The 26,039-nt window shown below is 45.4% G+C and overlaps 1 protein-coding gene across 1 annotated transcript in view; it reads left to right on the forward strand.

Moving 5' to 3' along the window:
- The window catches only part of PHOSPHO2 (phosphatase, orphan 2), a 108,715-nt gene extending 84,054 nt beyond the window's left edge, over positions 1-24,661 (forward strand). Inside the window, exon 2 of the mRNA XM_086956082.1 lies at positions 22,390-24,661. Coding sequence (XP_086812208.1) covers positions 22,421-23,176 — 756 coding nt within the window. The 5' untranslated portion in view covers positions 22,390-22,420 and the 3' untranslated portion in view covers positions 23,177-24,661. The remainder of the gene's footprint in view (positions 1-22,389) is intronic.
- Positions 24,662-26,039: the final 1,378 nt, after the last annotated feature.

Here is a 26,039-nt window from a genome sequence, read left to right on the forward strand (position 1 = left end):
CGAGGGGAGGGCCGATTTCGGGTAGTCCGCCCTCCCCCGGGACTTTACCTGCGTGCTTCGGGCCCACCCGGCCCCTTGTGGAGGGTTGCAGCTGGTGGGTAGGGCTCCGGCCCTCTGGTAGGCCTCACGCGGCTTTCCGGTCGATTCTCGGCCCTCCGGGGGCCTGTGCTGACAGGGGGCGCTCTCGCTCTCTCTCGGAGTTTTCCGGGGTCTCAGCTAGCTGTTCCCGGCCTTCCATGGCTTCCAGGCCCGGGAACCAATCAGGAGAAGGCTGGTGGAGGGGCCTGCCCACAGCGGCCAAACGCGGAGCGGCTCCCGGGGGCGTCTCAACGGCAGCCAATGGCTGCGCTGCTATAGGCGGGGGCGCGGCCTATGACGCGGCGCCCCCGTCACGTGATGTGGGAGACAGGCTTCAGGCCTACTTGATGATCGCGGCGGCCTCCCCAAGGCTCCGGGGGTTGCCGCGGGGACTGCACACAATCGGGCCGGGCGCAGCCCACAGCAACACGGCGGCGGCCCTCTCCTGGCACCGAGGGCCGCCGTGGCCAGGTGACAGCGCTTCACGGGGCTGGGGCGGTGATTTTACGCTCACTGAGGAAGCGCTTGAGGAGCAGACTCCGCTGCAGTGAGTGGACCTGCCCGCGCTTCCCTTCCCGCCGCGCTCGCTGGGGGGAACACACATGGGGACAAGCGGCTCTTTGGCCACAGGCAGCAGGTCGGATGGCGCTCGATGAGAATAGCGCCTCGGGGCACAACACTTCAGCAGGCGACAGGGGTGACAGCGCTGGGCAGAGATAGCGCCTGGGGGCAATCAAGGTCGGTAATGCGGGCAAGGCAGCAGTCCCAGCAGTTTAGGGCTAGCGCTAAGCAGGGTGATCGCTTCACTGGTAGCCCAATTCACTTCAGGTTTAGGCTTGTTAACAGTCCAAGCAAGGCAGGACAGCAGAGGGGATGATGCAGGACAGCGCAGGGGCCCAGGTCAAGACAAAAGGGGCGCAGAAGAGACACAGCCCTGTCCCTGGTTGATCCCCAGCAGTCCTTGTTAGCACAGAGAGGTTTCTTCTTGGCGCTTGATGGTTCTGGTGCCCTTGGTAGTGAGTGTCTTGGTTCCTTGCAGGGGGTGGGGGGGTTGAGTTGAAGGCTGCTGACAGGATTCCTCAGCAGGTCACTGCAGGTGGTCCCTGGATTCCCCTCCCGCCGGGCCAGATCAGTGGGATAGTTCAGTGTTCCTCACACAGCTTGGTGGGCAGCACCTAAACCCTGTCACCCCCATTGGCATAGGTTCCTGACTAGGCCCTACCGCCTAAGTCTCCTGCGTAGGGGTCCCCCAGGTCAGTGATGCCCCAACAGACTAAAAACTTTCCCGCCTTTCTTTATATAGGCCCAGGTCAGGTGACCACTCTCTAAGGCAGCAAAAGCAGACCCCACCCTTATTCTGGAAGGTTCCAGGAGCTTCCCTACTCTATCTATGGGCAGGCAAGGCAGGCTGGTATTGCAACAATGTTTAAGGGTTCCAGCCAGCTCCTGGCAACTAGGGTGCTATTAAAAAGGCCACTCCGCAGTAGCAGGGGCCTGTGGTAGCCATGTTGGAAGTAGAGAGAACCTGCACCTTAGCATTGATTTCAACATTACACACAGCATCTCAACCACACAGGGCCTATACAACTTCGTTAAGATGGGGGGACATCCTGAATTAGGGGAGCGAAAAGCGAAAAATTTCAGGGAAAAGTCCAACAATGTATCAACATCGCTTCAAATAAATGCCTCCTTCTGCGTAGAACCATTCCTATTTATGAACACGGATACCAATTGTATTAAAAAACTTGACCTGTGTGAAGCAAACAACGGGTATGTCACTAATCAGTGTTTGCAACGAAGGGAAGAGGGTGAAGGAAGGGAAGAAAAAGGGGAGAGAGGGATAAACTGGGGAAAAAACACATAAGGCTTATTACCTCTTAACGATAGATATATCAAAAAGTTCAAGCGGTAATCCAGGGACGGCCTATGTGGTACGTCTCAAAGAATTTTCTATGAAGAAAAAACATAAATACTGCCTGACCAATATGGACGTTGTTAACGAACGATATAGACTGATACGGTACAAGACTGAAAAAGGGGGGGGAGAGAAGGTACCTATATTTCAGTTACACTCATACGTCATTTTCGTAGCACCCCAACCACAGCACACATACTGTGGGAGATTGCTAGATATATTTCCTCGACGCCATACTGCTACTTAAGACTATTGGCCTTTACTATGATATAAAGTCCAAAAACTAATAACTAAATAAAACTAATGTCATTTACCTGGTATACACGGTACTTCAAAGTCAGATAATATTCTGTCTTTGTTACGAGTTATTGTGGTTACATAAAAGTAACTCACGGTCTGAAGGAAATGAAAAAAATTATTGAAAAAAATAAACAGAACAACATGGCTCAAGTTGTTATATTCTACAATCGATTTTCTAATAGATAACAATAATAATGGTTCTCTATTATAGTGATTACCTCATGGTGCAGTAAAGCGAGGGAGGGCAAGACGTCCGGCGCGTGATGTGAAGATTAAAAGCAGAACGCAGAAGCCAGTTAAACAGCGTTTAAATACACGAAACTATAGTCATGTGACAGATAGATGTAATGCGGGAACGTAACGTGAGGGGCGTTATTGTTGGAATAGCCATCGGTCTGTCATAGACAGTAACAACAGACTATTGCGGCATCGACGTTACATTCAACACCAATGGTTCAAATAAAACTTTATTGACTAAGCCACAGTCCAACATCGAGAAATCTCGTGTTACGAAATATGGCATATAACGATTGTCGGCTAGTATGTTTGAGATAAAAACATGCTGATCATGATTATGTAACAAATATGGCCCTCCAAAAAATAAAAAATAAAATAAATTAATATTCAGGATCTTAATATAATTGTAAACTATGACCATAGTCAATCCAGGCCAGGTCCTCCCTGGACTGGAAACAAGCATCCTGGGACCGGTTTCGGGCTTTCAGCCAGGATAGCTTGACTCCAGTGGCAAGGAGAGCACGGGACTCACGTCTGAGGATACCCGTCCCACTCGGGGTGACAAATGCAAAAAGAACAATTGATGGACAGAATGCAGAACAATGTCATACATTCACCCCAGTACTGAGATCTGGGCCTAAATCCATCGTTTTTTGCTCATCATGCCATTCCAGTTTGGACCCAGCCATATGCAAATCAGTCTTGACCCTGTGCCCAATGGGAACAGTCCAGCCCAAACTGCCAGGCCAGGTCCTCCCTGGACTGGAAACAAGCATCATGGGACCGGTTTTGGGCTTTCAGCCCTCTTCAGCCAGGATAGCTTGACTCCAGTGGCAAGGAGAGCACAGGACTCATGTCTGAGCATACCCGTCCCACTCGGGGTGACAAATGCAAAAAGAACAATTGATGGACAGAATGCAGAACAATGTCATACATTCACCCCAGTACAGAGATCTGGGCCTAAATCCATCATTTTTTTGCTCACCATGCCATTCCAGTTTGGACCCAGCCATATGCAAATCAGTCTTGACCCTGTGCCCAATGGGAACAGTCCAGCCCGAACTGCCAGGCCAGGTCCTCCCTGGACTGAAAACAAGCATCCTGGGACAGGTTTCGGGCTTTCAGCCCTCTTCAGGCAGGATAGCTTGACTCCAGTGGCAAGGAGAGCACGGGTCTTATGTCTGAGCATATCCGTCCCACTCAGGGTGACAAATGCAAAAAGAACAATTGATGGACAGAATGCAGAACAATGTCTACATTCACCCCAGTACAGAGATCTGGGCCTAAATCCATCGTTTTGTTTGCTCACCATGCCATTCCAGTTTGGACCCAGCCATATGCAAATCAGTTTTGACCCTGTGCCCAAAGGGTACAGTCCAGCCCGAACTGCCAGGCCAGGTCCTCCCTGGACTGAAAACAAGCATCCTGGGGCAGGTTTCGGGCTTTCAGCCCTCTTCAGCCAGGATAGCTTGACTCCAGTGGCAAGGAGAGCACTGGACTCATGGCTGAGCATACCCGTCCCACTCGGGGTGACAAATGCAAAAAGAACAATTGATGGACAGAATGCAGAACAATGTCATACATTCACCCCAGTACAGAGATCTGGACCTAAATCCATCGTTTTTTTGCTCACCATGCCATTCCAGTTTGGACCCAGCCATAGGCAAATCAGTCTTGACCCTGTGCCCAATGGGAAAAGTCCAGCCCGAACTGCCAGGCCAGGTCCTGCCTGGACTGGAAACAAGCATCCTGGGACCGTTTTCGGGCTTTCAGCCCTCTTCAGCCAGGATAGCTTGACTCCAGTGGCAAGGAGAGCACGGGACTCACGTCTGAGCATACCCGTCCCACTCGGGGTGACAAATGCAAAAAGAACAATTGATGGACAGAATGCAGAACAATGTCATACATTCACCCCAGTACAGAGATCTGGGCCTAAATCCATCGTTTTTTTGCTCACCATGCCATTCCAGTTTGGACCCAGCCATATGCAAATCAGTCTTGACCCTGTGCCCAATGGGAACAGTCCAGCCCGAACTGCCAGTCCAGGTCCTCCCTGGACTGGAAACAAGCATCCTGGGACCGGTTTCGGGCTTTCAGCCCTCTTCAGCCAGGATAGCTTGACTCCAGTGGCAAGGAGAGCACGGGACTCACGTCTGAGCATACCCGTCCCACTCGGGGTGACAAATGCAAAAAGAACAATTGATGGACAGAATGCAGAACAATGTCTACATTCACCCCAGTACAGAGATCTGGGCCTAAATCCATCGTTTTTTTGCTCACCATGCCATTCCAGTTTGGACCCAGCCATATGCAAATAAGTCTTGACCCTGTGCCCAATGGGAACAGTCCAGCCCGAATTGCCAGGCCAGGTCCTCCCTGGACTGAAAACAAGCATCCTGGGACAGGTTTCAGGCTTTCAGCCCTCTTCAGCCAGGATAGCTTGACTCCAGTGGCAAGGAGAGCACAGGACTCACGTCTGAGCATACCCGTCCCACTCGGGGTGACAAATGCAAAAAGAACAATTGATGGACAGAATGCAGAACAGTGTCATACATTCACCCCAGTACAGAGATCTGGGCCTAAATCCATCGTTTTTTTCTGCTCACCGTGCCATTCCAGTTTGGACCCAGCCATATGCAAATCAGTTTTGACCCTGTGCCCAATGGGAACAGTCCAGCCCGAACTGCCAGGCCAGGTCCTCCCTGGACTGAAAACAAGCATCCTGGGACCGTTTTCGGGCTTTCAGCCCTCTTCAGCCAGGATAGCTTGACTCCAGTGGCAAGGAGAGCACGGGACTCACATCTGAGCATACCCGTCCCACTCAGGGTGACAAATGCAAAAAGAACAATTGATGGACAGAATGCAGGATTGGGTCCCTTGCTCACTAAGCCACTGGAGTCAAGCTATCCTGGCTGAAGACGGCTGATAGGCAGAAACTGGTCTTAGGATGCTTGATTCCGGCCCAGGGAAGACATGGCTTGGCAGTTCGGGCTGGACTGTTCCCATGAGGCACAGGGTCAAGACTGATTTGCATATGGCCATGTCTGAACTGGGGTGGCTTGGTGAGCAAAATAACGATGGATTAAACCCAGATCTGTGACTGGGGATGAATGTTTTGCCATTGTGCAACATTCCGTCCATCGTCTTGTGTGTTTTGCTGTTCACCCTTTTTGGGAAGGGTATGCCCAAACGTGGGTCCCTTGCTCACTTAGCCACTGGAGTCAAGCTATCCTGGCTGAAGACTGCTGATAGCCAGAAACCGGTCCTAGGATGCTTGATTCCGGTCCAGGGAAGACATGGCTTGGCAGTTCGGGCTGGACTGTTCCCATGAGGCATAGGGTCAAGACTGATTTGCATATGGCCATGTCTGAACTGGGGTGGCGTGGTGAGCAAAATAACGATGGATTAAACCCAGAACTGTGACTGGGGTGAATGATTTGCCATTGTGCAACATTCCGTCCATCATCTTGTGTGTTTTGAAGCTATCCTGAGCACCCAAGGGGTTAACCAAAGAGCTCTCTTGGTTTGCACGGTCGAGCCCATCCAGCTATATTCGGTATCTAGACGAAGACTCAATGATGAAGCATGCCACTGGGAATTCCCTTGGGTGAGAGTCCTTGTAAATACCCTACAGGATCCGACCAAAGGAAGGTGAAGAAGAGGGATTGACCGATTAAATGAGGGGTTCCTTCACGTTGTTTGTTGGCATTCATTGACCAATCCCAAAATAAAATTGATGTCTCAAAGGGCAAAGTAACTATACTTGATGAATTCAAATGGCTAATACATATTATCAAACTAAATTCGAAAGGATGTTCACCTGTTGTCTTACAATCTGCCCTGAGTGCTTTGTCGAACTGGCCAGCCTGTGAACATTGATGGTGTACAATGGTGTGCCCCAGAAGCCAAAAGATGTTGCATTTGCTGAAACAGGATTTATACCCCTTTCCATGCATACTCTATCTCAACAACCCTAGGCTGACCTGTACGCTTTGGTAGTTCCCAGTGCCCAAGAGTTTTTAATAAGATTTTAAGCCGAATACTAAAGGGCTGAAAGAGACCTGGCTGACCCAAAATTCTCCAATGCGATCTACGTAAGGCTGTCCAACAGTATCAAGTCATGTTTCTAGTTGAAAGGACTAGAGGTAAAATGGGAAACGAATCAAGCATAGCTCCAGGAGAGAAGGTAACCGCACCTAAGCTTGCCAAACCTGGGCTATTATCACTAATAAAGCATGCTGTCTGTAAACCTCGGCTAGATATCTGGATGTCTTGGCAAAGGGCAGAAAAGCATAAATAGGACAACTATAACAACCCTGTATACATTCATCTGTTACAAATGTGAAAGGATCTGGTCTAAGCAAAATAAATCAGGTAATTGGGTATGAGCTGGCACACAAATAGAATACCCAGAGCTAATTTACAGCTTGAAGTCGAAATCCTCAAAAAACTCCACTCGAAAGTTTGACTTGGTACTCCCTAGATCAGTGTTTCCTAAACTCTTTATAAATCAATTTTCAGAGCAACAAATGTTTGAGACCCACCTAACTTTCATAACCATGATGGGGATCTTTCATTTAATTTTATTTTACGTATTATTGAATATAATTTCACACAAAAAAAGATCTATTTCTCATAATGAGCGTGTGTGAGGGGCGAGCTCTGTCCTGGCTCCTTCCCTTTTGAGACTGTCTTGGCAGCTGCTATCCCCCTGGATGCTAGCTCCTTTTTTTCCTCCATCTCTGCCCTCTGTTTTGGCCCAGATGGACGAGTTGGCTCCATGTCAACTTATGTTTGATTGACCTTAAAATATTTCGAATTGTGAGTATACCTGTGCTGTCCAACTGTTTCTTTTCTCTTTAAATCGGCCCCTGAAGAAGGGATGCTGTCCGAAATGCATTGGGCATCAGTACCTTTGTCGTGCATCATGTTTATGTGTATACTCTTGTATTCATTTTCATCATTATTTTCTTGAAATCTAGCAACTGTTGCAAATGCAATAACAACAAGGAGCGAAATGTTAATGTTAATTCCTAGAAGTGTTTGAATAAATAAAGAATGCGATTTCTGTGTAGGTATGAATAATTTGAAAATGATGTTCTTGCAGTTCACACGCTATTTGCAGTTGGCCATATTTATTTGGTATTCAGATTACGTATGCAGGGCATTATACGATGCAGTGCAGCAAGCACAGTTTAGTTATGTTGTACACATAAGGAGTGCACAACATATCCCATTTTCACTAGTCATGACCTACCTGGGGCATACTGGCCGCAGGAGCCAACATGGAGCGAAACAGCTGGAAATTAACAGCTGTGCTGTTCCACACCAGGCTTAGCAGCAACAGTACCAAAGTGAGTTCGAGAAAATATTCCTGGACGATTAAACGAAAATTATATCCATAACATTATTTGAGTGCGTGAGATCCTGGCATTTAAAGGACAACCGGGCCTTCCCCTGTGTAACCGGCATTTGCCCTGTTGTAATGCTCTGTTTGGTATAGTCTGCTGTGTCACAGGCCCTGTCAGCAAGCATGCTGGGTCGACCATCGGCCACCGTACAGCCTGTGTTGAGAGGACAGTACCACGTTACATTCTAGGGGGTTTCATATTATTTCCCTCCAGAGCCAAGCTCAGAGAGCGACCTAAAACAGTAAATAAGAGAACATCGAGAGGGCACCTCTGATTGCCAATCAAAAGTGTGGGGAAAAAACAAGGGGCTGCCAGGAAAATGTACCAGTTAGAGGACCTTTTTCACAGCAAACTAATTTTTCTGTTACATTATAAAGCCATGAAAGAACTGCTGTGCATGGCACCCCAAGGAGCATAAGAAACCTCGACACATTTTTCAATTAAGCATTCCTACACTCCCACCGTTAGCAAGTGCCAGAGACTGAATATTTACGAAAGGTGTATTCAAGTCAAGTCAAAAATTCCTTCATTTCGGCCATTCTGGTCATAAAAGTACATTTAAAAGTAGAACACATTTCATATAATTTGGCTGTGCAAAATGAAATAAAATACTTGACAGTGCAATATTTAAAAAGTCTCAGAAAATGCATTGGTATAAAAAAAGACTCAATTTTTATGCAATAAAAAGGCTAAAAAATTGTTTAAAAAGTGAAAAAGGAACATCAATTAGACCAGGTTAGATTTTAATACAGTTAAACGGACACACAACATAGAGAATAAGTATTGTGACACTGAATACACAATAGGGAGGCTGGTATCCTATTTTAATATCCTATAAGCCTCCGCACAGTGAATTGTACTGAGATCCCGGTAGACGTGTTGGAGCCATCGGTGCCTAATCTTTTTGTAAACAGGACAGACAAACAATACATGTTAGTCCGTTTCTGGGGTGTTATCACAAACCGGACACCCCTTGGACTGTGCAACCACCCCCACCCCCCCCCCCACCCCCCACCCCCACCCCCCCAATTGTTGGTGAAGGCACGGAGTGGTAGTACACCGTGCCTAAATTGCAAATAACGTTTTTTAGCTAAGGGGGGTTGAATAACGTCAAGAACAGGTTGTAACCTGTATTGGTCCTTGACTTCTAAAAATTGTGCAGGCAGTGTGCCAGCGATGGAACTTCCCTTGATCTGGTTTACCTCATATTCTCTGAAAAGCTTTGAAAGAGCCTTCCTGGGGATGGTCGGGCAAGATACTTCAGAGTTGGCCCATAAGTTACCTATCCTTAGAGCAACTAAGGTATTTTTAATATAGGCTAACAATGGGATTTTGCCCGCCCCCTGAAAGTTTAAGACCTCTTTCATCTCATCCTTAAATGCCCCTAACTCTGGTGTGCACCATAAACGTCGCCAGTGGAGAAGGGGACTGTGGACACCTTCTTCAGCAATTGGGCCAACCCCAAGGTCCATATGGAGTGGCATCAATGGTGTACTTTTCGGGAGGCCTAAGATTTGTCTAATACAAATATATTTTATTCCTAGAGAGGGGATTAGATGGTTGATGGCCCCAGACTTCTGCCCCGTATAGGGCCGCCCCCCCTTGCTTTTGCCTTATAGATTTCCAAAACCGGGCCAACCACTTTATGGGTGCTTTTCTTGAGCGTTTTAGCCACACCCCCCCCCTCCCCCCCCCCCCCCCCCCCCCCCCCCCCGAAGTATGGGCAGTCTTAAACTGGCCTTTCTAATTTGTGTGTGCCACTGCATTTTATCAGTAAGGGTTAATCTTAAGTAATAAAAAACTGTAACTTTTTCCAGTGGTTTCCCATCTAAGCAGGGATTAGGACGTGTGGAGTCAGCGGCATTAAAAACCATATATTTGGTCTTTGAGGAGTTTATCTCCAGACCCCTACATTTGCAGAATGACTGGAAGATATCTAGGGCCCACTGAATTCCCATCAGGGATTTGGATAATAGCAGGGTGTCGTTGGCGAACATCAGAGCCGGAACCCTGTGTTTCGCCAGTTTAGGGACATCTGCATCCTTTCCGCCAATCAAGTCCTCCACAATCCCTTTAATGAATGAACATAAAAGGGTTGGGGCCAAAACACACCCTGCCTTACCCTTCTATCTATAGCTATAGGATCTGTGAGCTCACCATTTTTCCGTATCAAACTTGTGCATAGTTAGGTTCGTGAAGCCGCTTCATTTGATGACTGAGGTATGGAGGGACCCCATACTTATTAGAGTGGACCACAATTTATCCCTGGGGACCAGATCAAATGCTTATTTTAGGTCCACAATGATCAAATAAAGGCACTATCTTCCAATAGAGGAGTTGCAGCATTAAAATCTGATCTATTGTGGACATCCTTGCTCTAACACCTGCCTGGTAGGGGCTCAGTATAGAATACTCTTCCATCCATCTTTCTAATCAATCCAAAAGCACTAATGCATAGATTTTGTGGGAGAAATCTATGAGGCTAATTGGACGATAGTTAGCGGGGAGAAGTTGAGAGCCCTTTTTGTAGAGCGGAATGATCTCTGCCTCCAACCAGGACATCGGAATTGCCATCCCCTGGAGAATAGCATTGAATAAGCTCCAGAAGAATGGAGCCCAAATAGTAAGTTCATTCCTAAAAACATCACCTGGGATCTTGTCTAGGCCTGGCGCTTTGGCAGGAGCTACTCTGTTCAGTGCAACCATTAACTCTTTTAAAGAGATTTTGGGGAAATTGGGGAAAGACTGCTGTAAGCAGATTGGCATGCCCATAGCGTGTCCTACTTCTGCCTCTTCCCTTGCATAAAGCGACTTGAAGTGGGTCCTCCCGGTTCCTGCCCCAAGGTTTGGCTCTATTGCTGATTTGCCCTCTTTGCAGCCGGTGTTAACTAGGTTCCAGAAGGTCCGCAAATCCCTAACATAAAGCAGCCCTCATGCTTTCCCATTTGTCACCCTCCCACTGTCTTTTTGCTGCATTGGTTGTATTTTTATAGGCTATCCGCTTATCTCTTATCATTGGTTTATCCTTCGTTGTAATTGCTAGGATCAGTAATTGTTTAGCCCTTCGACAATCACGATTATACCAGGAATGGGCCATAGACACCTTTTGTTTGGATTTTACAACAGGAAAAAATATGTTTGCTAGATCACATACTAGGTCTTTATAATTTCTCCTAATTTCTGCTAAGGCTGTATTAGGGACTGTAATATAATTGAGTTGATTAGCGGCCTCAAGATCTGGAATAACAGTTTTATAGAGGTATATACAAAAGCAGAGGTTTTAAGCACTTCTGAACTATGGTGTAGGTTACGTCTCAGAATTGACTCACGTCTGGTTAAAGCACTGAAATATTTCCCATTTCTCCTTCATCATAAATGTGCATCCTAATTGAAACCGATAGGTCTGTTTGCAATGTAAGTACTGACTAAATCATTAAAAAACAAGATTTGCAATGCAATAGGTATCTCATTTGCCAGAGTTAGAGCTATTGGCGTTGTAAATTACAATTTCTTTTAGCTATATGATTTGGTTTGGAGTGTAGTCGATGTATGAAAAGAGACACAGCTGCAGCACAGCCTAGAGGACTTAAAATGATGAATTACCGACTGGACCAGAGAAGCAGCAGCAGCACTGCCTAGAGGACTTAGAATGAGGAATTACCACTTTGAGTCTTTGAGTAGAAACTCATCTGGAGCACTGTCTGGTTGACTTAGAATGAGGAATTACCCACGAGACCAGAGAAACAGCTGCAGCACTGTGGAGAGGACTTCGAATGTGGAATTACCAATGGGACCAGAGAAGCTGCTGCAGCTCTGTCTAGAGGACTTACAATGAGGAATTACCCACGGGCCAGAGAAGCAGCTGCAGCACTACCTCGAGTACTAAGAATGCGTAATTACCTATGGGACCAGAGAAGCAGCTGCAGCACTACCTAGAGGAGTTATAATGAGGATTTACAACTGGGACCAGTGAAGCAGCTGCAGCGCTGTCTAGAGGACTAAGAATGAATAATTACCACTGGGACCAGAGAAGCAGCAGCAGCACTGTGTAGAGGACTTAGAATGAAGAATTACTGACTGGACCAGAGAAGCAACTGCAGCGCTGTCTAGAGGACTTACAATGAGGATTTACCCACGGGGCCAGAGAAGCAGCTGCAGCACTACTTCGAGGACTAAGAATGTGTAATTACCTATGGGACCAGAGAAGCAGCTGCAGCATTACCTAGTGGAGTTATGTTGAGGATTTACCACTGGGACCAGAGAAGCAGCTAACAGAAGTGTCTAGAGGACTATGAAAGAGGAACTACAACTGGGAACCGAGATACAGATGCGATTCAGAAAAGGGGGTGGTGATGAACAGAGTGTCTGAATTAAGCAGACCACTCTTACCCAGTCCAAAGAACAGGGCTTGATCCATCACCGTTTTTTAGCTCACTGCACCATCCCAGCTCAGAACTTGGCTATATGCAAATTAGTCTGACCCTGGCCCAGTGCATCATGGGAACAGGGCAGACCAAACTACCAAGCCAATTCTTATACTGGGAAGGAAACAAGCTTCCGGGGACCGGTTTCTGGCATTTCAGCCGTCTTCGGCCCGGCTTGCTTGAATCCTGATGGTGCAATGAGCAATTAATTCAGACACTCTGTTCATCACCATCCCCTTTTCTGAATCGTTTTTGGCCACTATAGGTGTGGCAGGGTATACTCAGACATGAGTCCCTTTCTCACTGCACCATCAGGATTCAAGCAAGCCAGGCCGAAGACGGCTGAAATGCCAGAAACCGGTCCCCGGTAGCTTGTCTCTGGTGAAGAATTGGCTTGGTAGTTTAGTCTGCCCTGTTCCCATGATGCACTGGGCCAGGAACAGACTGATTTGCATATAGCCAGGTTCTGAGCTGGGATGGTGCAGTGAGATAAATAACAGTGATGGATCAAGCCCTGATCTTTGGACTGGGTAAGAGTAAGTCTGCTTAATTCAGACACTCTGTTCATCACCACCCCCTTTTCTGAATCGAGATACAGATGCAGCACATCAGAAAGGGATGTTCTAGAACAATGTTGCCTGCGGTGGGGGGGTTGATACAGCACTTGTGTAAGGGAGCTTGGTGCATTTTATGCTAGACTGTCCCTTCAAGAGGTTGCAAGAAACCACCAGGAATATAATTATCTTAGTCTATGAGAGTACACATTATGCCTGTGCACTCATGGGTGGCCCTTGTTTGGTATATTGATACATTAAGGCACTTCAACCCCCATCTCTCCCCTCTCCAAGGGCAGCATCTGTGGCAGCCTCTTCCAAAGACACCATCTACATCTCCCCCTCCCTTCCAAGGCACAATTGGCTCCCCTCCATTGACCCCTGCAAAGGCACCTTCTATCCACCTTCAAAACTACAATGCCTGTGGATAAACATGTGAGACTGCCTTATCTTCTTAAGGACATCTGCTTCAACCGGGCACCGAGCTAAATGAAAATAAAACAAGCATTTACAATGCAATAGGTCTCACAATGACATTGTTTTGAGCTATTGGCATTGAAAATGTTATTGTTTTTATTTTTTTACCTTTGTGAAGCATTAATCAAATGGTGTAATTTACAAATGGCAATAGCTGTAAAAGGACGGTGCGAACCGGGAGGACAAGAAAATGGGTGCACTCTCTGAGAGCGGTGAAAAGTGTGCACTTGGATAGTGCAAGGGGGCATCTCACAGAGAGGTGTGAAATAAGGGTACTCAGACGTGCTTAAAAGAAGGGTATGGCCAGCTAGGGGTGACTAGAAGAGTGAAATGAGAGTACACTCTCAGACGGAGCAATTAACTGGAACTTACACAGAGGGGATAGAGGTTACTCACAAAAAGTGAGTTATGTGGAATACGCAAAGTGAGGGTGTGAGTTTAGGGTACTCGTATACACTGGTGTAAAATTAGGGTAATCACCAGAGGGTGGGAAAATAAGGTGCTAAGTGAAGAAGTAAATTGAGAATACTAGCAGAGAGTGTTAAAGAGAAATAGTGGCAGGTCGGGTATGTTGATACCCCGAGAGGATAGAACAAGCGAGTAATGAGAAAGGTGTAAAATGATGATTAGAAGAGTATATTCACAAGGAGTAGGGGCAAAAAGAGGGTACTGGCAGAGTGGCACTAACAGAGGTGTAAAATGAAGGCTCGAGGTGAAGTGACAAGAGGGGCAGTTTGGTGGGGGGGTTACAAGGAAGACTTAATAAGAGGGTACTCACAGAGAGAGGTGTCTATTAGAAGCCAGGGTGGGGCTCTTTGTACAGTCCATGCACTAATGGTGTCCTCCAGCCCTGTAGAAACCTTCAGGAGACACGTCCCAGCAGACACTGCGGCCATGCTGAAGGCAGCCATGGGGCAGCAAAAACTCACTGCCTGCACGTAAGATGTCTCCTGGTACTGGCAGCGCCCTGTCGAGTTTCAGAGCAGTGCTCGAGCAGTTGGAAAATACTCTTCTTCTTTTTTTTTTTTTAGAAATAAAAAGCCCCAAAAGTCTGACCCCCTCCCGCTCCTAGTCAACGAGAAGCCAGGAACCGGGCGCAAATATGGCAAACATGCCAGAAACAACAAGGATTTGAAGCTCCCAGATCCCTGAGCGTGTCAGAGAGCGGGAAGGGAAAGAGAGAAAAGGCGAGCAAGCAGGAGAGGGTAGAGAAGACAAAGGGCAGGCAGGGGATAGGGAAGCAGGGAAATGGAAAATGGGGGGACAGAGCGACATGGGAGAAGAGGAGAAAAGGAAACACAAAAGCGCCAATGAAACTTTGTGCCTTACCTCCAAGGAGCCCTTTAATGTGCCCCAGAGTGAAAGTTTGTAGCGGGATGATGATGATTGTTTTGGCAGCGGTGCCCTGGGTCCCGGTGCCTGCTGTTGTTGATGCCTGAGAAGGCAGGCCTGGTATTTTGGAAAGGTGACAGCTTTTCAGAGGAATCTCTGGAATGAGAGAGAGAAATGGAATGGAGTGAACTCAACCAGTCAGTTTCAGCACAGGGAGGGGACATGGAAAGGGGCAGGGCTTGGAAGGGGGCGTGGCAATACCTCCAACCTGGCGGCTCCTCCCCATGAGCTCACCAGAGGCGCCGCCTGCCAGCAGGGCAAGAGAAGTAAGAAGGGGTGGGGTGAGAACGGCCTCTGCTAAATTCTCTTGTGTGCCCTCGATGCATAGACAGGGGGTTGGGAGTAAAACCGGAGCTGGGGAAACAGTGGCTGTCCCGGAGAGCTCTTTGATTACACTCCGACTGCAGCAGAGGTAGGACAGTGCCGGAGGAGTGCTACAACCAATAGTGAGCCTCCTAAAACGCCAAGATCAGTGCTTCATACACGACGGGACAGAGCAAGAACTAGAACAGGCCTCGAGTCTGATGAAAGGGAGTGTTTAATAAAAAGAAGAAAACAGCAATGAGAGCATCATCGGAGTGTGACGAGCTCCGAAGTATGGCCAGACTGATGCTGTCAAAGATGCTTAATTTGTATTTTTAGGCTCGGCGGTGGAGAGCCGCGCAGGCTCGATCGCACGGGCCTCCGTGTGCAGGGTAGTGCCTGCAGACTTTCTTATCTTTAGGGGAGGCCATCTGTTTCTAATTAGCATGGCCGCGCTAAGGTCATCCTAATTAGAAACAGATGGCCCCCCTAAAGATAAGAAAGTGCTTCACAACAGCCGTGAAGCAGACAATCCTGTCCGTATGGGCCGGACGAAAAGGGGAAAGGGCGGCAATTAAAAAAACCTCATTTTCAATGGCAGGCCACCGTTTAAGATAAACGGTGACGCCTGTCAATGAAAAAGAGGGGCGGGCTTCAAGGCCCCTTCTGAAATCTCCTTGCTCACAAAAGGTCTCACAGAGCGAGCAGCGCGTTGCGCTGCAACACTACGCAAGACCTAATAAAAACAGATAGACGCAGCTGCAGCCCTGCAACAGCCAGTAGCACGTTTAAGTTTCCTATAACAAGACAAGGAGGAGGAGGGCGATTAGCCAGTCAGCTGAGTAACGTGTATAGAAAGTGTTGCAAGGGGAGGGAGACTGTAAAGAAAAACAAGCATTGGCAAAGCCAATAGGTCTCGCCTTTAAAAAGGCTGAGATTTGGCTTTGCCACAGTTTGTTTGCAATGCATTAGAGTGGTTCAGTATGTACTTGTCATATACTGTACATCTAGAATTTTTGTGTCATAACGTATGCATGCTGTGTATGTGTGTGCTATGTCTATATATGCGATTGTTACTGTATGTTAGAGTGCTTCAGCTCAGTGCTGGCCTGATAGTATCAGGGGTGAGAAGAGTCCACAGACTTTTCCGTGTGTGAAGCTATTAATCTGTAAATGTGACTGTCTTGTATTGAAAACATGCTTGAAAATAATCCTATAAACTGCAATTTTGCTGTTTCTAAGTGCTATAAAATGTACATAAGGAAACTATTTTATTTGTGTTATATTGTAATAGGCTTTATATACTGCTTACTACCCCTGACAAGGTTTTGAACCACTATACGGAAAGTACTAAACTTCTGTGGAACCCATTTCTAGTGGTTAATCAAGTGGTTTTTGATTATTGTTGGTTACTGATATTAGTCTTGCGCTCCTAGGGAAAATCATTCCATGCCTGATGCCTTTGCGACAGTTTCTTTGGGAAGATTAAATTAAATAGGAGTAAGGTGATGTTGTGAAGTAGTCATGTTGTAATCATTCCTAGTAACATGGAAAATGACTAGAGGAATTGAATGTGAGCTTAATTCACTTATTTTGGCTTTCTTTTTAAACTGTCAAAGCTTTTGGATCTAGGGTTCTTTCCTCATCATTTACATGAGATCCTTTGGCCTATTAGTACAGTTTTACGAGTCAGTGGACATTACTTTTGTTTTTAAATATGCATTTTTGACTTCACCTCCATTTAGCATCATTGAAACAAATGTTCTGGAACATTCTGTTACACTTCAGAGACAACATTTACATTAGAAATAAGTGGGAAGTCCCAAAACAGGCTGATTGGTACTTTGTTAATCAGACTGTTTTTTTTTGGCTACTAGTGTTTGCAGGTAAAAAGCATGCGGAAAACCACATTAACTGTAAAAAGATTTATTCAAAATAAGTTAAGACAAAAATACTGATAATGAAATCTAAAAGGGATACATTGCAGCATTAATTCAGAACAGAAACAATATTATTTTACTCACTCTATACTTTTAGTTCAATTTAGTTTTGTTTTTTTAATGGGGAAGCGGAGCTAAAGTAGTTTTAATGTAACCATATTTGTTATATTTTATAATCTTAACATGATGCATTTTACCTTAAACATAAAAGCCAATTACTTTGGGCATTTTCAAAAACAAGTTATGCTTCTATGTAGTTTCACACTAAAAACAAACAAACGCATGTTTCTGCTGCTGACATACCGTGGCCATCATCACTAAGACCTAAGGAAACAGAATATATATTTTTTTATCTTATTTAGAACTCCTACTGAAGTAGCGAAATAAGCTCCTCCTGTCTAATGCATTTTGTAAATGCACCCAATGATTTTTTTTTTTTATAATCTTAACATTACCAATACGAAAACGCTGAAAAGAGCAGCGAGACGAGCGTGCACTGTGTCTGAACATGAAGTAAAAAGCAGGGAGGAGAGATCTTGCTGCTTCGGGGTTGCGCCTCATGTCCATGGCACAGAAGCTCTTCTCATTGCTCCTTCAGGTGCCCGTGAGCTCTCGCACTGAAAGGGACAGAGGTATACACCAAGAGCATTAAGCAATACTCCTCACTAGACATGGAGGAGGCCAATAGGAACTGTAACAGTAAACACGTTTCTCACTTCCCACAAAGGAGTACTCCAGTAGAGGGAGAGAGGTCAAGAAAACATGCGCTCTTGAAAGTAAAATAAACAAGCACCTATTTGTAGTATAGCCGAAGAAAGTTTGTCATTTAACCCCTTCTATGCTCATGACAAGCTCAGCTCGTCATGAGTTACGCCTCTCGTACACTCATGACGAGCTGAGCTCGTCATGTAACACGGGTTTTTCAAAAACCCAGCGCACAGCGGGAAAACCGCTAGTGCGCAAGGTGTTAAGCACTACCTCAGAAGTCTGAATCCTAAACCTTGGAATAATGAATTTCATAACAAATTGTTGTGTTTAAATCTGGCATGGACTGCCCTGAAAATCATTTACTGCAAGCACTTACGTTTGGTTATGTCTCACAAACTTGTCTGACTTTTGAAGCCTTAATTAAAAGCCGTAACGATAACAACACCGGGAAAATATGTCGGAAAACTCCACCCCATCCTCAACCAAACAAAAAAGCAGCTGCTACAACAGTTGTAATAACACGAAGTCAGCGCTCACAGGGGAAACTAGCTAATAAAACAAGCAGCTCAAGAGGAGTGGTGGGGGCCGGCATGGGGAGAGGAGGTGGAGGGGTGCAGGGGAGACAATGAGGCACTGCAACTGCTCGCCTGCGTGCCACTGCTCGCTCCTGTAGGCAAAATGCTGTGGGAGTGAACCTTTCAGAAGAGGTGGGACATGCACTCATCTTCAGCCGTTTGAAGTTTTTGTTTTGAATAAGACACATGTGAAAGATAACCCAATGTGTTGGAGGAGTCAGGCCCACACAGAGAAGCTACAAGAAGCCTCACAGAATAGCGCATGCGTTCTGCGCTCGAGTCGACCTAAAATATAGGTGAAGAACTAGGGAGAGAGAAGCAGGCGGCAGAATTTTCTGTACAATTCTTTTTTTACATTTTTTTTTTTAAACCTTTATTTTTAGCATTCAATAAAAATACAAGCATGGGCCTACAACCGCGGGGGCCGGCCGCTAAACAAATGAAGACCGCCGATATCACAGTACGACACAGCTCATCAGCCGACAACCCAGAGGTCCGGCAGCGATTCAGGATAAAACTTGTATTAGAATGCACAACTGGGTTCCAGGATGAGACAGAGGTTTCATTTTATATTATATAAGAGAGGATCAGGTGCCATACAATCAAACAGAAGAATGCGGGGGACAGGGTAAGAGACAGGATATGCATGTAGTAACCACTATAATGGAGCATTGGCGCCAAAGCAAATAGATTGGTACAAACGACAACACAATATATATTCAATGTTGCGCCAGCACTCGGGGCCTGCCCACCCAGAAATCAGGATATCATGAAAGCATAAGCACTAAATACAAGCACACGATAAGAATCCGAATGATTCGTAGCTATACTGACCCTTTAAGGAAAGAAAGAGAAGGAAAAGAAAGGCCATAGAAATAAAAAAAGGCAAAATAAAAAACCCCTTTCCAGCCCCCCACCCTGCAACCCTGCAAATGGCTACAGCCTGACCCCACTAGCAGCGTGCCTGTCGCCCCTAATAACTAAAACCCTAAAGGTAGGAAAAAAGAATGGAGGAGGACATATTCATTTGGGCTCCCAGCCCCTTTAGTCCTCCCGCCAGAAACAGCCACCCCCTATCACTAAAAGACAAACTTATGACAACAATATAGAAGAAAGTAGAGGGTACCGTGATACACAGCCCAGCCTCTTAGATCAAACAGTTGCAGGTCAAACACTTGTGAAAGCCACTCCAACTCTTCCCGACCTAGTCGATCTTAACCTTGGCCCTTCCGAACAAGCACACGAACCCCCCACAGCGAGACCCAAAGACACACAAAGAAGTAATAAAGGAGGAGAGAGTCATCAAAATTCAATCCATGGCGACTCGCAGGCAGTGAGTCCACAGGAACTTTAGACGCAGAAGAACTCTCCCTCCTAGATGAACAGTCCCAATGTATCCTGCACAGGAGTTGTAGAGTCACCAAAATGAATGGAAAGTCACAAACAAAAGTCTCCGGGAGGGGAACGCCTTTTGATATCTCCAAAGTCGATAGTGGTGGAAGGTTCGGCAATACCATGACATCCTCGGGAACTCCGTCTCCCAGGGCACCATCCGATGATTCCAATACTTGTTTCCTCACGGGTTTCTCACACGGAGTCAAAATGGCCGCGGTTTGAATGGCTGCAGATTCCAGTTCCAACATGAGCATCTCAGATAGGCGCGTGTCCAATTTGCTCAATAAGATATTCACATGTAAGCGTAACGCCCAAATTTCTGCCAGTATTGACCTCAGCGATGGCTCCTGCACCGTTCGATCCATAGTCTCATTCCCGACAGCAATCACAATCACCTCCCCGGGTGAATCTGGCATCCTCGGGGGGGACAAACAGGATCACGAACGTGCGGATGCGGAGGGTGACCGGTCTTTATTCGCAGCCACGGTCTACCCGGTTAAGGCCACAGGCCAGAGACTCCGAACCCCGGCGGGCCCAAAACCGGGTCCGCGGGACGGGGATCTCCACCCGCAGCCAGCAGCAAGCAGAATCACTCCTCCGTCGATGCTGAGCAATAGAAATGATCACCGCCAAATTCGGGCTTAAACAAAACCTCCACTCCGGTTGACCGGACCCAGCCTGATTCTCCTGACCGATGTTGTTGCACTGCAGCCCGGCTGTGAAAGTACTCCGCTGGAGTAGGCCGCAAACTTCAACTCGATGGAACTTCGTCAAACAAGCCGATAAAAGTTTCCGGATTTCACCATCGGAGTGCGGAACAGTTCATGCACACAGAGACTAGGCGTAAAATCAGGATAATGTACAGGATATAGGTTACGGAGGTCGGCGGAGCCGGGAGCCTAAGCAGCCATCTTGTTTGCTGACGTAGCTCCTCTTCTGTACAATTCTTGATCTGGTCTGCTGAGTCCCAGCTGGGAAGTCAAACCGACCTCCAGGTCAGCGCTTGCAAGATCCAGTCCGTGGTTTGTAGGTCTCTCCTCCGTCGACTGCAAAGGCTTCCTGTGAAAAAATACAGCATTGGGGTGAACTGGAAATTAAGAACTGCAAAGAACTTACTGGCTGTGTTTGGCCATCCGGAGCCGCAAAGGCATTTGTATTTTGAATTATTTTGAAAGTGGATTGCACCGAAAGTGGTTTAAAAACCCCGACTGTCTATGCTCTTCTTTCAGAGATCAAATAAATGGTAAGTACTGAATGTGTTTAAATAACACGATTGTTACTAAACAGGCAGATAAGAGTTCATTTTATAAACATTATTTTTTATTTTAATTTCTGTCAACCGCCAGTTTATGTGCATTGCCTCTCTGGCTGTTTTGAAAGCGTTTCTGTTGCTGAGAGACCAGTAAATATGATATTTATAAACGTAAATATTTCTTCTTAGCGTTGGGATAGAGTGCGTCTTCAGTGCTTAGATTGTAAATAAACAAGTGCCAGGGCCCTCGTCAGGAGGCCACTGCAGCTTACACCACCCATAGCCCATGCCAATGTCAGTGCCACCTACAAATGTGACATTTTAGACTATTCAAAGACCCCAAAGCTATAAGAATGGTGTGGACGGCAGGTAGTAGTAAATTTCAAAGGATATTGAATTAATAAGTGTTTTGTGCTGATCTCTAAATTAAATAATCAGTGACAGAACATGGCAGTCTGCCATAAGTGCCTGTGCTGAGCACCAGAAACCACTGGGTCAAATTAAGCAATGCGTGTCGTGCAGGCAAGTGACAACCATTTAGTGAAATAGTGCATAAATGCTGTAATTAAAGCCTACAGAGTAACAACACATGTAAACAGGCGTTGTCCTCATGGGAGGTTACAAAATGAGATAAGGCGGTACTAAGGAGGGACTACTAGGCCTATTGACCACTGAAAAGCCATAGTTTACAGTGGACAGTGACACAAGCCAATGAAAAATATGGGCGGAGCTTCAAGTCCTTCAAGTCCATACCTGAATACAGCATGCCTCGCAGTGCATGCGATGCCCAGACTCGACCTAAAAAGCTGCAGCAATCACAAAGCAAAAACTGTTGGTTTCTTTATGCAATACATCCATGAGATAAGGAATGTAATATTTGATTATTCGGATTTCTTTTGTGAATAATCCCTCGTGCTTTGCACAGGAAGCATTCCATGGAAGGTGTAATGATACAGTAAAAATCTGACAACATGAGGTGACCGAGAAATAATCCTGTGGGCGGAGCTGAAGTCCACAGTTTGTAGATGTAATTGGTAACTGTAGTTCTTGCTATTAAATGCGCTGTCAAACTAAACGTAAAAAGGGATTTTTAGAATGTTAGTACGTTGTAGAAAGCATATTTAAAAAGTGCAAATGCACATTCCACTCGATCTACCACTGTTTTTTACTGAGCAGCTCTATTGCCTCTTGTTTGTTTTGCACCAGTCTCGTTTATGTTGTAACCCTGCCATGCTTTATACTTCTCAAATGTATCTTTGTGCGTTTGTTGTTATCAGCTCTTTTGTTTTAGTAATATGATGAGAAAAGCTTCCTGCGACGTTTATGTGAACATATACTGAACTGCAAACTAGTTCACAACATCCTGCAAGTAATTGTGTCTTCTTTTTGTTTATATCTTAATCGTGATTTTCATCTGTTTTGTTTTAGGTATTAGCAGTAACAGTCCTATATCGCAACTATGAAGTTTCTCGTGGTCTTTGATTTTGACCACACACTTGTTGACGAAAACAGTGACACTTGGATTGTAAAGTGTGCTCCTGATGAAAAGCTTCCCAGTGGATTAGAAGATTCTTATGAAAAAGGGAAATGGACTGAATATATGGGCCGAGTATTTAAATATCTGGGAGACCAAGGAACCCGACAAGATTCAATGAAGAAAATCATGACAACCTTACCCTTAACCACTGGGATGGCAGAACTGTTGACATTTCTAGAACAGAAAAAAGATGTATTTGATTGTATTATAATTTCAGACTCCAATGACCTATTCATAGACTGGATTTTAGAAGGATCACATTTTCACAGGGTGTTTGACAAGGTGTTCACAAACCCTGCTGCATTTGATGACATTGGTTACATGACTGTGCAGAATTGCCATGCTCATCATTGCCCACAATGCCCCCAGAACCTCTGTAAACGAAAAGTTTTACAGGAATTTCTAGATCAGCAGGTAAACAGTAACGTGCAGTATACGAAAGTCATCTATGTTGGTGATGGAGCGAATGATCTTTGCCCGGTGACCATTTTAAAGCAAGGTGATGTAGCTATGCCAAGACATGGTTACACCCTACACAAAAAGATTGCCCGCATGTACCAGGACGGGGCTCCCCTTGGCTCATCTGTTAAGGTTTGGTCAACAGGTTTTGACATCCTTTCGCATCTACAGTTACTTTTGAAGGAGTCAATACTTTCTACACCTGATGCATTAAAATAAGTTTGGGGGGCTTGATGGGAAAACAGCCTGCACATCTGTGCACAGGATCAAGAAGACAGATGTCGAACAATAAGCTAAACTACTTAATCCTAGTTTGTGGTGTTACTTGTTTGGGTAGATGAGGGTCGCCTATGCTGTTGAATGTACTAATTAGCGACATTAGTATTGTGAACTAAGTGCAGGGAGTTGGAATTCCGAGGTGCTATTTAAGACTTCATGTTTTCAGTGTTCCTTCGTGCTGGCATGTTTTCTTGCTCCTCCTTGCCCATTTATTTCATCTCAAAGGCAAACTGTACCGTGTGCCACAAGGTATAATTTGCGGAGAGAATGGGACACAGCGAACACTGTTCTAAAAACAGGCCCCTCAAGAAGGCTTGCATCATTTGTAACGTATGATGAAAGTTGGAATCATGCAAACTGTCTAGAAATAATGTTGTTTTAATTTATCAAACAATAATGTATTTCTTAAAATGCAATTCTCTCTGAAATTACTGGTTAGCAAGCAATGTTGTTTGTTCAGCATAGTCACAATTTGTTTCGGAATGCAGCAATGCCTTCTCTTGCAACTCAAGGCAGTGCATCTTATCTATGGTTCTCGAAACAAAATAACCTTCCAAGTTTTAAATGTGTTCACTCTGTACTTTTCGTGTTTGCCCATTTCAGAACAACCTTCAGTTCAACAGAAGGAGGAGGGATTTTAGAAAATAAAAGTTAACAAGATGGGTGGCTGCCCTGTACCGAAGATGTTTTCAAAACTTTCCAAACATCGTGTATTGTCACAAATTAAATTCTAGATTTTCACTAAACGTGCAAACAATTAGAGGCCTACACATAATTTCTGTAAAAACTTTTTGGATTAGCAGATATAGACGAAATCAAGATTTTCCTGCCTAAAAGAAAGAATTCTTGGCAAGCAAATGATTTAAAGTAATTTTTTCGTGGATCTCAATAGACAAATCCACTATGACTGCGCGTCTCCTCTCCCAACCTTGCGTAGCAAGAAAATCTTCATTCCAGTTCGCAAAACCTTATTTTACTTTTATCTGATAGCACGATTATGTGTCCCCCAAATCAACCCAACCTCCTTATGCTTTGTAACTGGTTAAGATTTGTTTACAATTGTATGCCAACCCTGAAATGAATATTTATTGCAAGTATCATGTTACACCAAACCACTGTTTTTATTTTGAGATTTCTGACGCAGTCTTCGGTATTGTTCATCGATGTAACGCTCTACTTTTGATTGGAATTGTCTCAGTATGAATTTTATATAAGCACTTTACTTGTGTCCTATAAATTACTAACCTAAAGAAGTGGCCAATTCCTCACCTTTCGGAGGTTAATGGGTACAGAACAATGAGTCCTACTACTGACACGGAATGATCGAATGTATTTGTCTTGATGCTAATTGCGATTGTCGAAATACCTCTTTGAGAGACTTTAGATCCTATAGAAATACTGAAATAAACAGGGATTTTAACATTATTTAAATCCGATAATGAATAATTCATTGCAGTGGAAGTTGCAACAATGAAGGGTTCAAGGATTTATATTGAGCCTGCAGTCTATAGGTTTCAGTACTGATATTGGATCCCATACTCGAGATGCAGCGTGTGTGTGGTATTAACTGATAACTATGCAAGGCTGCAGATGTCTCATGCTCTTCCACAACTCCACATCGGTAGGCTCTCAGAAACACCAGGCACCATCTTTGGAGCATGTCTTCGACACACACGCACCTCAGCCCAGTCTTCCACATAAGACATTCTACATCCACCACCCCCTAAACCTACACTCTTCGAAAAAACGCCCACAAATCAATGAAAATGAGAACACCTCTTTGTGGGTATGAAGCTCTAACACATGGTCCAATACAATACTGTCATTAAAAGAGCTAGATAATTGCTGTTGGGGGGAGCGGTGTTGGGGGGGGGGGGGCGTTCTTCATATTTGACCCATTTACTTCCCCTACATTTCAGTCTCTCATTTGGCCATCAAGAAGCAACCTCAGACTTGGATTTGGTAAATAGGAGTTGAGAGGAGATCCGTGGGGCGCGAGGAGTAGAAAGGGGTCAGTAATGAAATGGCACTGTGCATATTGTAATGTATTTTAGGTACTTAAATGACGAGTCTTCACTAAACCATATACAAACACCCCACCTTCACCCCTTTCAAGAAGGTGTGCAGCCCCCACACATGATAATCTGTTACTCACCGACTCAGTCACCCAAGAGTGCAGGGGAACAGGGACCTCTAAGAGTGTAGCCCTCTGGCTCAAGTGCAAAACTCTTGGTCCTTTCGGCCAAAAACAAACTGGTAGAAGGACCGGTCCCTCCGCAAGCTCATATATCCCCTGTATGTTTTAAGTCATATGCTGAAGCTCTCTTTTAAGAGGAAGTGCAGCTGCAGCACAGGTAAAGGGGTAATACTTTATTTAGAACCCAACTACGACAAAAACATGAGCCCACTCCCTCAATAGACCACAGTCACGACTTGAATCACTTGTGCATTGCTAGTTAGGGTAAGGTCACTTGAACTGCTATTCTTAAACCAAAGCTCAAACTCATTTGAATATGGCCTTAGTCCTATTTAGATCACTTACAGTTCAGGCATCAATAGGAGGAACTCGAGGCCTACCAGGGAGAGGTAACTGCTTTTTGGAGTATACCTGCTGATGCGCAGTGCGCACTCTGCTCACTGGAATGTCTGACTACTTCTTCTTTAAATCAGTGCATACTTATAGTATATCTGAAACAGCTAAAAATATAGGCCGTCTTGATGCACTTGGATTGGGGTTTGTTTTCTGATTCCGAAAACAAATCAATTCCATAATTTGACATTGAGGATGGAGTGTCATGCAACC

The sequence above is a fragment of the Lissotriton vulgaris genome, chromosome 2_1, assembly GCF_964263255.1.
Source record: "Lissotriton vulgaris chromosome 2_1, aLisVul1.2, whole genome shotgun sequence".
NCBI lineage: Eukaryota > Metazoa > Chordata > Amphibia > Caudata > Salamandridae > Lissotriton > Lissotriton vulgaris.